The sequence below is a fragment of the Myodes glareolus genome, chromosome X, assembly GCF_982192425.1.
Source record: "Myodes glareolus chromosome X, mMyoGla1.1, whole genome shotgun sequence".
Lineage (NCBI taxonomy): Eukaryota > Metazoa > Chordata > Mammalia > Rodentia > Cricetidae > Myodes > Myodes glareolus.
The window spans coordinates 20,635,916-20,652,738 of NC_142053.1; the positions used below are offsets into that span (position 1 = coordinate 20,635,916).

A 16,823-nucleotide genomic window follows, 5' to 3' on the forward strand; every position below is an offset into this window, starting at 1 on the left:
AGAGTTACCCCCTAGCATGTGCAAAACCTGGGTTGTCTCCAGTCACACAAAATCAAATAAAATAAGCAAAACTCAAGGGGTAGCTGGAGAGTGTTGGAGCATGCCTGTAATCATAGCAACTGAGAGGTGGAGGCAGGAAGCATGAAGGCCACCCTGGGCTACCGGAGACCTTGCTTCAAACAAACAAGCTAAAAATTAAGGAGAAAAGTTTTCTATGTACTGATACCTTAGAGCTATATGACTGGATCTTCAGCATAGTTTTTATTTGGAAAAACATAAAGTATTACTGCAATAAATTTAAGAGCACAGGAATCAAGCATGCAAGCGCTATAGAAAAGCGGAATATTGGGAAACTGAAAAAAAATGGCAAATAGGAGATAGTCTGCATTCTACTATACAATTCGTTATTGATCTCACATTATTGATCTCTACTCCCCTCCCCCACCATATGGGAGAAAATCTTGAACTATATAAATCATTTAGCAGAAATCTACTAGAAGTAATTAGAGAGTTAGTATCAGAAAGTAATGGATGGTGAGGGCTTCTTTTAGCAGGTATGTTAGAATATGGTCTAACTAGCCTGGCAGTGGTGGCACACGCCTTTAATCCCAGCACTCAAGAGGCAGAAAGACCTCTGTGAGTTCAAGGCCAACCTAGTCTACCAGTTCCAGGACAGGCTCCAAAGCTACAGAGAAACCCTGTCTTGAAAAACCAAAAATAAATAAATAAATAAATAAACCTGTTCAAATGAATGTTTACTAATAATAATAGTGATAATGATAAACTAGAGAAGAGAATGGGGAACACATGTGGATATCAATTACAGACTTTAACATGCATGAGCAAGAGCTTGGCCTGTTACAAAGAAAACTCCTGTCCCCAAAAACCTCAAAAAGAAAGAAGGAGAAGGAGAAAGAAGATCCAGTCCCACTGCTATTTCCATCGAGAGTGCAAGTGTCTGGATTAGAAGGACAAGCTACTCATGTTATAGCATTCAAGAAACACTGCTTTATGTGCACAGAACACACAATCCATGATGCAAATAGCAGTTATAACTAGTCATAAAAACAGTTTCACGAGAGCAGTATGAGGAAAATCAACATATTCCTTCTATTTCTCTTTATACAAGTAAAGCACACTTTGTGAGGCATGCTTTTTATTAAAATTCTCTACCAACTGTAGTTTTGGGTTTGGTAATTTTGAGTCAGACTTTCATGTATCCCAGGCTTGCCTTGAATTTCCTATGTAGATGAGGTTTATCTTGAAGTACTGGGATCACGGGTGGACACTGCTCATGCTGGTTTATGTGGTTCAGGGTCTCGTGCTTGCTAGGCAAGCACTCTTCCAACTGAGCTACATTACCAGCCCAGTTTTTTTTGTGCGGTAGTGAGCATTGAACCTGAGGCCTCATGCACACTCACCATGTTCTTAGCCACTGAACTACATATAGTCCTAGATCCAAGTATGCATTTTTATGTTTCTCTAAACTTCTTAACCAAATGCCGATGCAACCCTCCTAAAAGTGTATCCATCAAACATTAAAAATACTCATGCCAGAGAAATGAACAAAAGTTGATAGCACCCATTTGTAATAGTACTTTGTAACTTTTAAATATAATAATGTATTGTATTTCAGAATATATCCAGTTGTCACAGGACACTTTAAAACAAAGTGAAAAGTGTCCAATAATCAGTTGTTTATAACTCCCATGTTAATACTCACTAAACATTTTGTTGACAGCTGGGAGGATTGAGGAGATTGTAAGATGGTAATACTTGCAAATTTTACTTGGCTGATCTTCAAGCTCCATTTTACCTATGACAAAACAGTAGGTCAGGACAGACATGTCTTATGTAATGTCATTTGAATTGTGAGAGTAATGCTTGTTCATTGCTATTGACTTGTCAAACACGAACATGTTAATAGAAAGGCAAATTTGACACCAGACATGGTGGCTCACACCAGAGGTTGCAGCACAAGCCATGTCATGATTTTCAGACCAGTGCGGGCTTCAGAGTGAGCTATTTCATTACTTAAAAAAAACAGCTGCCATTTTAATGGATAATGAAACTATGGTATATAACTAACACAATGTATTATTCAGCTGGAAGTAAAAGTGAAACCATGGTATCTTCATTAAAATAGATGGACTTGGGAAGTATGTTAAGCGAGGTGACTGAGACTCCAAACAAACAAACGAAAAGCATGTATTCTCCCTTATATATGTCTACTTGGCTATAAGGTACAGATGTGTACATCTGAGCAGGTGTAAGTGTGTATAAAGTATACTATCTAGAAAGAAGTCCAAGAACGGACACTATGAGGTGATGAGAAAGAATGGAGCCAGCAAACTCTGGGCGCATGACTTACGAAAGCAGATATAAAGCTAGATTCTAAAGTTGCCATGCCTTCGTAGTTTCTCTTTCTGTGGTAGATAGGGAATAAAAAGATAATTGGTAGTGAAAGCGTCAATCCTCGAGCACAGCACCAATTCTTCAGAATGGCCATTTTTGACTGTGTTTAAAGTTTGGGACTTGGCAAGTGTTTGAGTGCTGTGGTGGTTGGAAAGAAAATGGTCCCCTAGGGCATTGGCACTCTTTGGAGGTGTGGCCTTGTTGGAGGAAGAGTGTCACTGTGGGGGTGGGTTTGAGGTCTCTTTTTCTCAGGCTTCCCTCAATGTGACAGTCAGTTGATTTCCTGTTGCTAGCACATTTGCCTGCATGTTGCCCTGCTCCCTGTCATGATGACAATGGACTGAACCTCTGAAATTGTAATCCACCATCTCAAAAATGGTTTCTTTGTAAGAGCTGCTATGGTCAAGATGTCTCTTCACAGCAATAGAAACCCAAGCCAAGTGCTTTCCTTAAACTAGCTACATGATGTTGGTATTGTTTGGCTTTGTTTATTTTATATTGTGAGTTAATTAGAACAAAATGATTTATTTTTAAGAAAGTACCATGCTAGTATTAACCAAGAACTATAACATGACTATTTATTTTTTCATTCATTCATTCATTCATTTTGAGAGTGAGTTCACTCTGTAGCCCAATCTAGCCAGAACTCACTCTGTAGGCCAGGCAATCTTGGATTATAAACATGTGTCATTATACTTAGCTTAATTTTCTAAATATATATTATAACTAGATGAGTTCTCTTATAGCACAAAATGAACAGCATAAACATGTTTTAAAATACTGACCAGAAGCATTTGACTGGAAAGAATAACACTGCTAGACCGGGGGTCTAACTCTGTGGCAGGGCATTTGCCTAGTATAGGTGAAGCCCCATGTTTAATCCAATTTATACATAGGTAAAAGCAGAGCTGCTACAGTCATTACCTTGATGTAAGTATTAATTTTTGCAGTTTACATTCTTATAACAGTATTGTCCCATGAGAAAAACTGATCCTAGTGTCCATACCATCTCAAGTCGACTACATGGGAATGATAAATCATTAAGGCTACCACTTCAAAATGTCCCAAGAAGGGCTAGACGTATTGTGCAGGGTAGAGTATTTGCCTAGCATTCGAAAGGCCCTGGATTCAATTCTCAGCAACACAACAAAAGTGCCCGTGAGCTAGAGATTCAATAGACCCTCTTACCATGAACCCACAGCTCCTTCAGCACTAAAGAACTGCCTCATCCTGTTCCTTGCTAGACAATGCTTATACTGCTATAGAAGAATGACCCGTTTCTCCCTTTTAACTTAACTGTGAAACATGGAAAACAAAAATGCATTCCTCATAAAAAGAAAATGTGAAATATGCTTTTGTAATCCTAGCATTAGTTTAAAAGTAGTATTTTACAGCAGTCTAGTTTCTTCAAATTTCTTGGACTTGCCAATTGAAGCCTTGTCTGCTCTTGATTACCCTCGGGGAATGAATTGCTGCTTATCACACACACTTGAGAGACCAATCTTAATCTCCTGCTCTTGTACTTTCCAACGTCCTCATTCTTTTTAACAGTTTCCCCAACCAGAGCCTTCTTTTTGATTTTTATATCATCTTTCCTTGTATTTCATTTATCTTGAAGGGCTCCAAATCAGACAGAGGTTGTTTCCTAGTTAAATATTAATATTTCAAAATACACTAATGAGATTAGATTTCAACTTACCTGCTTGAGTTTGATCACCAATGACCAAATTAATTTTGATCAGATTTGTATAGCACGTGCCTGAGAGAGTCTGACTTAACATACACACTATATATATGCAGGGTTCACTTTGGAATTTACTTAGGGATACACAAATAAATAAGACAGTTGTCTGCTAGAGCAGCAAACCCAAACAAGTTTATGAAGTGCTGAGTATTGAACCCAGAGCCTCATGCATGATAGGCCAGGGTTCTACAGCTCAATGGTACTGCTAGACCCTAAGGAAAATTGTAATCTCATAAAATTCTAAGAAAAAGTCACCATGTAATAAAATATTTTGTGTGTAACTAACTTTCAAAGAATTCTTAGACTGTTGGCATATTTGAATATTTCTCTCTTTTTGAGAAAATATCTCATTCAGTAGCCAAGGGTGGCGTCAAATTTGTTATCTAGCTGAGGATGACCTTGAAATCCACACCCTCCTGCTTCTACCTCCAAAAGGCTGAGGTTATAGGCATACAGGCACCATGCACAGCCAGATTTTACCTAGTCTTGTTCTTAGAATATAAAAAGCACATCTGAGTTGGGTACATTGTCAGGAAGAATGTCATTAACTATTCTAAAATACATAAACCATTGTGATATATGCCAACCTTCTCCCTATATTTTTCTTCTCTTTCTTTACCTTAATTGATTTTCACAAGCACAATGTTCATTTCCTTCCTATTTACCCTTTCTCCCATCAACAGTAGTTAAACTTTGTATAAACATGTAGTTCAGTAGTTGTATTTACAAAAGAAGAACATAGCTTAGCGAGATTAACACTGGAAAGTGTGCTGTGTGCTGAGCTGAATATTTAATTACATTCTCCAATTCACAATTATGGAGAAGTCTACAATTTTCAATATGCCTTTAAATATATTTCTGTTGGGAAAAATGAAAGACCTCTAGTGACTTATCAAACATATTTTAAAAATAAATGCTTTGCAAACAATTTTTGAAGGTTAGAGCAATGCTCGGCATTTAAGAGCACGCCATGCACTCGCGGAGGGTCAGAGCTCAGTTCTGGCACCATGCCAGGCCACTCACGAGCACCTGTGACTCCAGCTCCATGGACCTGGTATTCTCTTCTTGCCTCTGAGGACAGCGGTCACAGGCATATACTTCCACACAGATACATACACAGAAGGAGAGGGAGAGGTAGAAAGTATGTAAATATAGTCCTCTCAGGGATGAACTTCCAAAAAATTAAACATTTAAAATTTAAAAAAGTTTGTAGTCAGGTTTGGTGGCAAACACTTTTAATTCCAGCATTTGGGAGGCAATGGCAGGTGGATCTCAGTCGGAAGCCAGCCTGGTCTCCATACTAAATTCCAGGCCAGCCAGAGCTACACAGTGAGACTATGGTCTAAAAGAATAAAAACAATAACAATAACCAAGTTAAAAGAAAAAAATTTAAATAACATTTGATATTAGCTAATTTTACAAAATAATTCAAAGTTATATTTATTTCTACCAGAATGTAAAGGTACCTTTCCTTTTTGATGTTTCCAGAATACTTGGTCTAACAGTTCTAATGGTCCTGTGAATTCCAAAATAAAGTCATCATGATTATTACAAGAAAACTTTTAAGCAAAATCAATTGTGATTTCATTATAAACATTTAAGTCTATGTACTAATGAGAACTCTGTATACTATATAATATCACATCACAGCATTGCCCTTCTCTAAATATTAATATGAAATAAGATTAAAAATCAAAGTTCTTGCAGTGCTGGGGATGGAACCCATGACCTCTTGCACGCTAGTCAAGCACTGTGGAGCACTGCCACTAAACTGAAGAGCCCCAGAGATATTTTCTTTCAAGTATTTTAGAAAGCTGAGGATGTCAGTCAGTTGCCAGAGTGTTTTAGCCAGATGTTAGAGGCTCTGGGTATAGGCCCCAGCACTGTGTAGACTAGATATGATGTGGCGCACCTGTAATTCCAGTACTTAGGAGGTGGAGGCTGAAAGATCAAAAATGTAAGGTTATCCCCTGCTACAAATTAAGTTTGAGGATAGCCTGGACTACATGAGATCGTTTTTATGTAAACAAATAAAGTGCTATAGATACTTATGAATAAGTTCGAACTTGGTCAGAGAAAAATTATGGTCAAAGCAGGGTTAGCGGTTTGCCGAATTCACCACTTGGTCACTGGATTTTTATTTTCGGTATATAAAATGATAAATTAAAACAAATGATATTTTAGTTTCACTAAAACAAAGTAACTTCATTTTTACAGAACTTGAAACTCTACTTTCCTTTAAGCTACCGGAATACTAACTTGGGGGCCTGAGATAAGTTCAGAGATAGAGCGCTTGTCCTGCACGCATGAGACCCCGAGTTTTATGCCCAGCATTGTAAAAGAAATTTATTTTACAAGCAATTTAGTATTTTCAGACAACATGAACTTAAATAGAAATATTGTCACTTAGTCTGATAGGGCAAGCCTACAATCCTTGTTATTCAGGAGCCAAACCAGGAGGATGGCAAATTCAAGGTCAATCTGACAGACACAGTGAGTTCAAGGCTACAGGGGGGGGGCAATTTATCAACAGCCTGTCTCAAACGGTAAAATGAAGGCCAAGGATATAGTTTATTGGTAGATTGTTGGACTAGTATGCACAAGACACTGAGTTCCAGCTTTAAAAAAAAAGGAAAAGAAAGAAGGAAGGAAGGAAGGAAGGAAGGAAGGAAGGAAGGAAGGAAGGAAGGAAGAATTTAAAAGAAAGAAGAAAAAAGAAAATGGTCACATATGAGTTACCATGGTGTTTCACACCTGCAATCCCAGTACTTGGCCCGAGACAGGAAAATCATCACAAGTCCAAATCTGACCTGAGCTAGGGAGAAAGACCTTGTCTGATCAAACAAAACAAAATAGAAGCAATAACAAAAAAAAAAAGCTGAAACCATCTCATGGACCTGTGAATAAGGCTTGAAGGCAAACCACTGCAATTCACACACATTTGCAAGGATGGAGAAAAATCCCTGTTAAAACCAAATTTGAATAGAGAGTTTAAAATCACTACTATTCTCAGTGGCTTTCTAGGGTATGCTGGGATGATGGGAGAAGGCTGAGTAGAAAACATCACAAGGGAAGTAGCATGAGGACCACTATCTTTACTATGACTGTAATTATAGAATTGTATGTGATTCCAAAATTCATTCAACTATATATTTAAAAGCAGATGAATTTAGTTGGGAGCAAATAACATGTTTAAGAAATGAAAAAGAGGGTAAAATATTTCACAGGTCACTTTATGTTTGTGTTTAAAATAGTCTCACTATGTAACCCAAGCTGGCCTCATACTTGAGATCTTCCTACATCAGTCTTCTGAGTACTGAGACTACAGGCATGCTTGACAGGAAAATGATCCCACAGAATCGGTTATATACAGTCATATATATTCCCCTAAAGACTTGAGTGGGTGACCATTAGTATCCATTAACATTTCAAGGGACATAGGCTTTTAAGCACTCTTTTCTTACCTTCCCAGGTTCCTTGGTGAAAGAAGTCACTGGAGAGATTGACATTTGTTTGATGCTCCTTATAACAGATGGCTGCATGGTGGCGGTGTTATTCTGTGTAAAGAAGAAGTGTACAATTGCAGCACCAGCCACATGCTATTCAAGCCCTTGGGAGAAATGCCTGTTGATGAGTAGGGGCGTACTTAGTACAGGATCACAGTGCTACAGTGAGGGGCTCTTAGTACAAAATCAGTGGGGAACCCAAGAATCATGTCGATAAAGTAAGAGCACTCTTGATCTTTTGGAGGAGAAAACCACTTGGTCATTAAGGTGTTTACTTAGTCCCCCAAAAAAGCATTGTGAACACTCAATATTGAACAACATATACAATATACTCAGGCCCTAAAACTAATGTTTTCCTTATGGTTGGACCTGAAAACTATAAACGAACATACATATTTGTGCCTGATATTTCATTTGTATCGTAATTCTCACTAAATTGTTTTTGGTTCTTTCCTGCATAGTGTTACTCCCATATTTCGGGATTTTAAAATTCATTCTTTTCCAAAACTGGAATCAAGTTAAACTTGTATAGTATGTTTCTCTTCCAATTCCCAAAGCTCAGGTTCTCTTATTCACTCATGCCAACACTTAAAGTAATTAGAATCTGCTCAGTTAAGGAACTCCAATAGCATTTACAAACTGAAGCCCAAAGAAGGGCAAGACTCCAGAGGTTGTTTCCTCAGCTCCTCAGCACTCACCTAGCCAGTGACTTCAAAAGCTACTCTCAAATGAGTACCAGGTGCCCATCTGAGGCATCTTTCAAAGGAAAAGATTTCCTCATCTACTGACTTCTAAGTCTGGAAATTGACATTAACCAGACTCTCCTACTTGAATTTCAGCTCAACTCTTGCTTTGTCATGGATGTTCACAGAAAAGAAGAGTAAAAGTCATGCAACAAACACAACTAAAGACTGTTTGTTCAAACTGTTAGTGGAGATATTATAAATTATTGAAATAAAGGTCATATTAGCCCAGTAAACACACTCCTTAACACTCTAATCTAGAGACAACGCCTGCACTGATTAGACCAAGGGGTGAGTGGCTGGCCTCCCAGCTAGACAGACCAGTCTCTACGCCCTAGGCCCCAAAGCACACCCCCCACACCCCTCCCCCACCCATTGCAGCCACACTAGTCAGTCAGCAGGAAAGGCTCCTATGAGCTAGCTTCTCCACCACCACCCCCATCACTCCACCTCCCAAAACCCACCCATCACCTGTGAACTCAGCAACTGCCTGAGACTCACACTGCCTGTACTAATAGGACCAAGAGGCACAGACACTCCTGCACTGACTGGAGGAAAAGATGGGTAGACACCAGTGCAAGAATATAATCAACAACCTAAAGAGTAATATGTCAGCACCAGAATCTAGAAGTTTCACAACAGCAAGACCTGAAAAATCTCAGCATAGAAGAAGCAGAAGAAAATAACCTTACAAGTAACTTTGTGAAGATGATAGAGACCTTTAAAGAGGAAATGAAAAATTCCCTTAAAGAAATCAAGAAAAAGACAAACTGGAAGAAATCAACAAATCTCTTAAAGAAAGCAAATAAAACCAAGAAAAAGCAATCAGACAAGCAAAGGAAAGAGTTCAAGACTTGAAAATTGAAATAGAGGCAATAAAGAAAATACAAACTGGGGAAATTCTGGAAATGAAAAATCTGGGAAACAATCTGGAACTACAGAAGCAAGCATAACCAACAGAATGTAAGGGAAGGATGAGAGAATCTCAGGAGTTAAAGATACTATAGAGGAAATAGATTCATTGGTCAATGAAAACATTAAAGCCAACGAAGTCATAACACAAAGCATCCAGGAAAACTGGAACGCCATGAAAGGACCAAACCTAGGAATAATAGGAATAGAAGAAGGAGAAGAATCCCAGCTCAATGGCACAGAAAATGTATTCAACAAAATCAAAGAAGAAAACTTTCCCAACTTAAAGAAAAAAATGCCTATGAAAGTACAAGAAGCTTACAGAACACCAAATAGACAGGACCAAAACAAAAGGTCCCCTTGCCACATAATAATCAAGACACTAAATGTAAAGAAAAAATGTTAAGAGCTGCAAAGGAAAAAGGCCAAATAACATATAAAGGCAGACCTCTCAGAATTATGCCTGACTTCTCAATGGAAACAATGAAAGCCAGAAGGTCCTGGACAGATATGATGCAAACTCTAAGAGACCATGGATGCCAGCCCAGACTACTATACCCAGCAAAACTTTCAGTCACTATATATGAAGAAAACAAGATATTCCATGACAAACTCAGATTTAAACAATACCTGTCTACAAATCCAGTCCTACAGAAAGCACTAGAAGGAAAACTGCAACCCAAAGAAGTTAACAGCATCCATAAAAGCACAGGCAATAGACAATTCACACCAACAGATTCCAAAGAAGGGAAACACACATTACCACCAAAATATAGTAGGAATTGACAATAACTGGTCATTAATATATATTAATATCAATGGACTGAATTTGCTTATAAAAAGACACAGGCTAACAGAATGGATATGAAAACAGGATTCATACTTCTACTGCATATAAGAAACATGCCTCAACCTCAAAGACAGACATTACCTCAGAGTAAAGGGTTAGGTAAAGTCTTTCCAACCAAATGGACCTAAGATGCAAACTGGTGTAGCTATCCTAATATCTAACAAAATAGACTTCAAATTAAGGGTAATCAAAAGAGGTGAAGAAGGACATTTCATATTCATCACAAGAAAAATCTTTTAAGATGAAGTCTCAATTCTCAACATCTATGTTCCAAATATAAGGACACCCACATATGTGAAAGAAACAATACTAAAGTTTAAATCATACATCAAGCCCCAAACACCATCTTACAACTGTCAGAATGGCTAAGATCAAAATCACTTAGGACAGCTTATGTTGGAGAGGATGTGGAGTAAGGGGAACGCTCATCCATTGCTGGTGGGAGTGCTAACTTGTACAACCACTTTGTAAATGAGTATGGCAGTTTCTCAGAAAATTTGTTATCAATCTACCTCAAGACCTAGTGATATGACTCTTGGGCATATACCCAAAGGATACTCAATCATACCCAAGGACATTTTCTCAACAATGTTCATAGCAGCATTATTCATAATATTCAGAACCCGAAAACAACCTAGATGCCCCTTAACTGAAGAATGGCTAAATAAAATGTGGCACATTTACACAATCAAGTATTACTCAGCAGTAGAAAACAATGACATCATGAAATTTGCAAGCAAATGAATGGAACTAGAAAAAAATCATCCTGAGTGAGGTAACCCAGACCCAGAAACACAAACACGATATGTACTCACTCATAAACAAAGGAAAACCAGACTATAAACCACAGCTCCAGAGAAGCTAGGTAACAAGGAGAACCCTAAGAGAGATACATAGATCACCCTGGGAAGGGGAATTAGATGAGATCTCCTGGGTAAACTGGGGATGAGGGGGGCAGTAGATGGGAGGCGATAGGAGAATAAGAACATGAGGGAACAGGAATGGAATGGTCAAGTTAGGGGAGGGGTGGAGTGGGAGAGCAATGAAAGAGAGACCTTGATTGAGAGATCTACTATCAGGTCAGGGAGAAACCTGGTGCTAGGGGAATTCCCAGGGATCCACAAGGATGACCCCAGCGATGACTCCTAGCAACAGTGAAAGGGTGCCTGAACTGGCCTTCCCCTGTAATCAGATTGGTGACTACCCCAACTGTCATCATAGAGCCTTCATCCAGTAACTGATGGAACCAGATGCATAGATCTACAGTCAAGCACCAGCCTGAACTCTGGAAATCCACTTGAAGAGAGGGAGGAGGGAATATATGAGTAGGGGCGGTCAGGATCATGATGGGGAAATCTACAGAGACACCTGAACTAAGCTTGTGGGAACTCATGAACTCTAGACCAACAGCTGTGGAGCCTGCATGGGACTGAACTAGGCCCTCCCTATGTGGGAGACAGTTAAGTAGCTTGGTCTATTTGGGGGACCCCTAGGATTGGGACCAGGATCTATCCCTGGTGCATGAGCTGGCTTTTTGGAGTCCATTCCCTATAATGAGATGCCTTGCTCAGCCTTGATGCAGAGGAAAGGGGCTTAGTCCTGCCTGCACTTAATGCGTTGGACTTTGTTGACTCCCCGTGGGAGGCCTTACTCTTTGGGAGGAGTGAATGGGGAGTGGGATTGGTGGGGAGGTGAGGGGGGACAGGAGGAGGGATGGGAGGGAGAACTGCGGTTGAAATATAAAATGAATAAAGAATAAAAATTTAAAATCAACCAACCAAAAAATAATGCATGTACCCACACGTACACATGGAGCCCAAGGTCAAAGTCAGATGTTTTCTTCAATTACTTTCAACATTATTTTTGAGACAGGGTCTCTCATAAATCTGGAGTTCACAAATTCATTTAGACTGACTGGCTAGCAAACTTTAAGAAACTTCCTGTCTTTGTTCTCAACCCCTGCCAGGGCTGATATTATAGGCACACACTACTATGCCTGAGTTTTTTTAACATGGGCACGGGGAATCAAACTCTGGCTCTCATGCTTGTATGGCAAACACGTAACCAATTAAGCCAAGTCCTTAGTCCTCAACCTTTTGTTAAAGACAGGGTCTCATGTAGCCACACTGGCTTCATTGTAGTCAAGGATGACCTTGAACTTCTGATCCTCTTCTAACTACCCAGTGCTGGCAACAACTGGACTTTTCTTGAGTTAATCAGTAAAGAGAGGAAGCCGGTCCATTGGTCCATAACAGAGTCAACCTCAGTAAGTATCTCTATCTTTCTCCGTGTTTCTCTCAATGTCTCCCTCCTCACTGTGTCTCCGTCTCTCTGTGTGTCTCTCTGTTTCTGTGTCTCTGTGTCTCTCTCTTTGCTTCTCTGTTTTCTTCCTCTGTCTGTCTGTGTCTCTATCTCCCGTCCCCATCCCCTCTATATTGTCCAGGCTGACCTGGCATTTCTAGAGTCAAAGCAACCTCCTGTCTCTGCTTTTCCAATATGGTACCTGTAGAGAGATTTCACAACTCCCAGGTACATCTACAGTTTGGGGTCAGAAACTATTTCAGCATCTCTTTCAGATAATTTTATTTATTTTTATGGGTAAAACCATACAATATTTCTTTTGAAGGATCATTTTGCAATTGTTGTGCATATGTGTGGACCTGAGTGAGTTTCTGTGCATCACATATGTACAGGAACCCACAGGGGTCAGAAGGGGTAGAAGATCTGCTGGCACTGGGGTTACAGGAGATTGTGAGCTGCCATGTGGATATGGTTGACACAACACTATGTTAGTGAAAATAGAAATTTTCTACAAAATTAAAATGTGAATACTGTACCAGATTTATGCTTGCTTCCCAACTCTGACTTATCTGTATTGCAGTATGCACTTCCCTGCAGAAGAAAAGAAATTATTAGTGTTGTAGTCGGCCCATCTGAAGGAGAAGATACAACCGCACATACAGATAATCAAAATAGTAACTCAAAGTATGACACTCACCGTTCATGCATTGCTTCTCTGCTTGCTATATCCATCTTTTCTTCCTGGAAGGTAAGGAAATAAGAATAAACCGAGGGACCAACTCCCACTGTTCTACTAAATTTCATTGAGGTTGAGAGTCTCAAATTTCACTAAGATGTACTTCATTGCTATTCACTAGGCTATGGAATAGTGACATTGCTTCATTATAAACAAATCTCTCTACAAGTAGCTGGCTCTCTACTCTGTTATCCTGCAAATTACCACAGCAGTGGTCCATTACTTCTGCATTCCAACATATCAAATGCACAGAAACTGACTGGATGAGAAACTGTACCTGTCAGGAGCCAAGGGAGAGAACATGAAGATTCACAACCCATGCTTTTCTCTGCTAGTAGTACTATGATGGTTTTAGTCTATAGCACACCAAATGTCTATCAGTATGGATTTAAGTAAATGATAGGAGTTAAAGATGATTTGAATCAAACCATTGAAGTTCAAAATATGTATTATAGAAGTGGTGACATGGCTTGGTGGGTAAAGGTACTTGCCATCAATCATGATGACCTGGTTCTATTCTATTCTATTCTATTCTATTCTATTCTATTCTATTCTATTCTATTCTATTCTATTCTATTCCGCATGATGGAAAGGGAAGAACCACTGTAGTTAGTGGGGTTTATTTTTTATTCATTTGGCTCTTTTAGGGGGACCCACCACTCATCTCCCAAATAAGTACATACAGAGGCTTATTCTTTCTTATAAATGCCTGGCCTTAGATTGGCTTCTTTATAGCCAGCTTTGCTTAACTTAAATTATCCCATCTACCTTTTGCCTCTGGACTTTTATATTTCTCTATTTCTGTGTATCTTTTCTTTCACTCTTACTCTATTGCTTGCTGTGTAGCTCTGTGGCCGGCCCCTGGTATTCTCCTCCTTTTCTTGCTCCTCAATCTTCTCTTCCCAGATTTCTCCTCCTACTTATTCTCTCTGCCTGCCAGCCCCAACTATCCTTGCCTTGCATTTAGCTCTTTATTGGACGAATCAGGTGTTTTAGACAGGCAAAGTAACACAACGTCACAGAGTTAAACAAATGCAACATAAAAGAATGCAACACATCTTTGCATCATTAAACAAATGTTCCACAGCATAAACAAATGTGCCAATTCCAAACTAATGTTTCTCAACAAATCGGCTCCCCCAAATTGTCCTTTGACATCCACACTTGCACCTTGGAACGCTCCCATCACATGATCACACACTAAATCAATCAATCAATAAATAAATAAAATATAATAAAAATTTAAAGCATGCATTACATAAGTGAGGAAATGGATTGTTTATATAAAATCATAAGATAGGTGGTTAGAATATTTATCAAAAAAGTAACAAGTATTAGTGAAAATCTAGAGAAACCATAATCTTTGGATATTGCTGTTGATAATAAAAATGGTTCAGATTCTGTAGAAAAGTCCCCAAAGAGATGAAAATAAGGACTCAGATACTTTTATACCAGCATTCATAACAGCACCATTCACAAGAGGTAAACAACCTCATCATGTGGATGGGGGCAAAATGTTCTGTGTCCACACAAAAGAATGTTGTTCAGCTCTATATAAAAATGAAGGTATGAGTTCAATATGTAGTTCAATGGTAAAGTGCTTGCTTAGCATGTACAAGGGCCTGGGTTTAACTACCAGTACTCCAAAACAATTAAATATATTCTGTAGCATGAATGAATCTTGAAAACATTATGCTAAGTAGAAAAGGCCAGTACAAATATTATATATTATTTGGTTTATATGCAGTACCTACAATAGTCAAAATTCATAGAGCCATAAAATAGAATGAAATTTACAGGATGGGGCTAGGGTGGTTGTGGTCATTGTTTAAAAGGATACATAGTTTTTACTAGGCATGAAAAGACAGTCCTAGAAACAGAAACAATTGTCTAACATTGTGAATGTCCTTAATACCATTAACTGTATTCTTAAAAATGGTTGAAATGGAGCAAGGGTACAGTTCGGTGGCAGAGTGCTTGCCTAGTATGTGTGAGGCCCTGTAGTACCAGCTGAGATACCAGGGAAGCTGAGGCAAGTAGGTCACCCAAGCTAGGGAGTTCAAGACCAGCCTAGGCAGCACAGTGAGGCCTGGTTTCAAAACAACAAAATTCTACAAACCTCTGATTCCTTTGCCTGCTTTTGGGACCCTTTTTCTTCTACTGGATTGCCTCATTCAGCCTTGATATGAGGGTGTGTGCCTAGTCTTATTGTAACTTGCTATGTCATGCTTGGTTGATATCCCTAGCAGGCCTGCTCTTTTCTGAAGGGAAATGGAGGAGGAGGAGGAGTAGATCTGGGGAGGAGGGAAGGTTGGGGAGAAGGTCCAGGAGGAGCGGAGGGAGGGGAAACTGTAATGTAATTTATGAGAGAAAAATAAATATAAAAAACTAATCCTACAAAGAAATCTTGGACAGAAGATAATACTAGTAATGTAAATTTGAAGTAAATATTGTAGAAATGATGAAATATTATAAATAGGAATTTGTATTTACTATCACTACTGGGCTTTTATTAATTACGCTTAAGAATTTCTAAAACTACCATTTCCTTTTTATCACATCCTTTAGCATTTTTTCTTTTTGTGGTGGGGCAGGGACATATTGAGACAAAGTCTCCTGTAGGTCAGGCTGGTCTTGAACTCCTGATCTTCTTGCCTCCAGCTTCTGAGCATTGGGATTCCAGGCATACACCACCATGGTCACTGTAATTTTGTATTTTTATTTTGGTTACGGTCAATGATTCATACAGTGTGCTAGTACAGTGGCACATACTTGAAATGTATAAATAAACATGGTTCTCTATGTACTTTGTAGGCACATATACTCACAACTTTTATTGATGTTGTGTGTGATTTAAAAAACTAAAGGGTCCAGGTATATATCTCTATGGTAGAGTGTATGTTTAGCATTCACAAAACCCTGGGTTCAAACCAAACGGCAAATAAATAAATAAGTAAATAAGTAAATAAATTTAAAGATAACGGTCTGCAATGCTAAACGTCTTGTGTAGCTTAAGGTGGCCCTGAACTCAGCACGTAGCTGATGATGACCTCGAATTCCTTATCTACATTCTTCCCTCTTCTAAGCCCTGAGATTCCTGGCTTGTGGTGCCCCATCTGGCAGCTCACCTGTTTTGTTTTAGGAAAACACTCTTGAATTAAAATTTTAATTACATGCGACTATTGTATGAATTATAGAAACAGCAATTCTGATAATAATAATGATAATGATAATATAGGGGCAGGTAAGGTGGTTCAGTAGGCAGTGATGTTTGCCTCCGAGCCCAATGACGAACCTTTTTGTTTGCGAGGACCTACATAGTGGAAGGAGAGAGCTAGGTTCTACATGATGTCGTCTGACAGCCACACACATGTCACGGCACATTCATATATACATCCAGAAATAATTAAATAAATCCAATAAAAAATAATTCAATTTCTAATGAGCAGCTGTTAATTTTTAAAATCCTCTTACTTGTTTGATTTGGAAAATTCGGTTGGCAGACATACGAGTGCGGGAAGGCAGAAACTGAAAATTAAAATATAACAGTCAAGCTTGCTTTAATGTTTCCGATTAATAATTCAAAATATGAAGTTAATGTTAATAAATACTTATT

General features: G+C 38.8%; 1 protein-coding gene across 3 annotated transcripts in view; it reads right to left on the reverse strand.

Moving 5' to 3' along the window:
• The window catches only part of LOC125410680 (P2R1A-PPP2R2A-interacting phosphatase regulator 1-like), a 71,654-nt gene that overhangs the window by 28,547 nt on the left and 26,284 nt on the right, over positions 1–16,823 (reverse strand). For 2 of the 3 annotated variants that reach the window (XM_087902512.1, XM_048450317.3), the window contains exons 4-8: positions 16,682–16,735; positions 13,169–13,212; positions 13,008–13,062; positions 7,624–7,716; positions 1,724–1,816 (exon numbers count right to left, since the gene is read on the reverse strand). In XM_087902512.1, the coding sequence (XP_087758638.1) occupies positions 1,724–1,816; positions 7,624–7,716; positions 13,008–13,062; positions 13,169–13,212; positions 16,682–16,735 (339 nt within the window). Of the gene's footprint in view, positions 1–1,723; positions 1,817–5,625; positions 5,676–7,623; positions 7,717–13,007; positions 13,063–13,168; positions 13,213–16,681; positions 16,736–16,823 lie in introns of all 3 variants that reach the window. The other variant, XR_015736892.1, reaches the window with a different exon arrangement.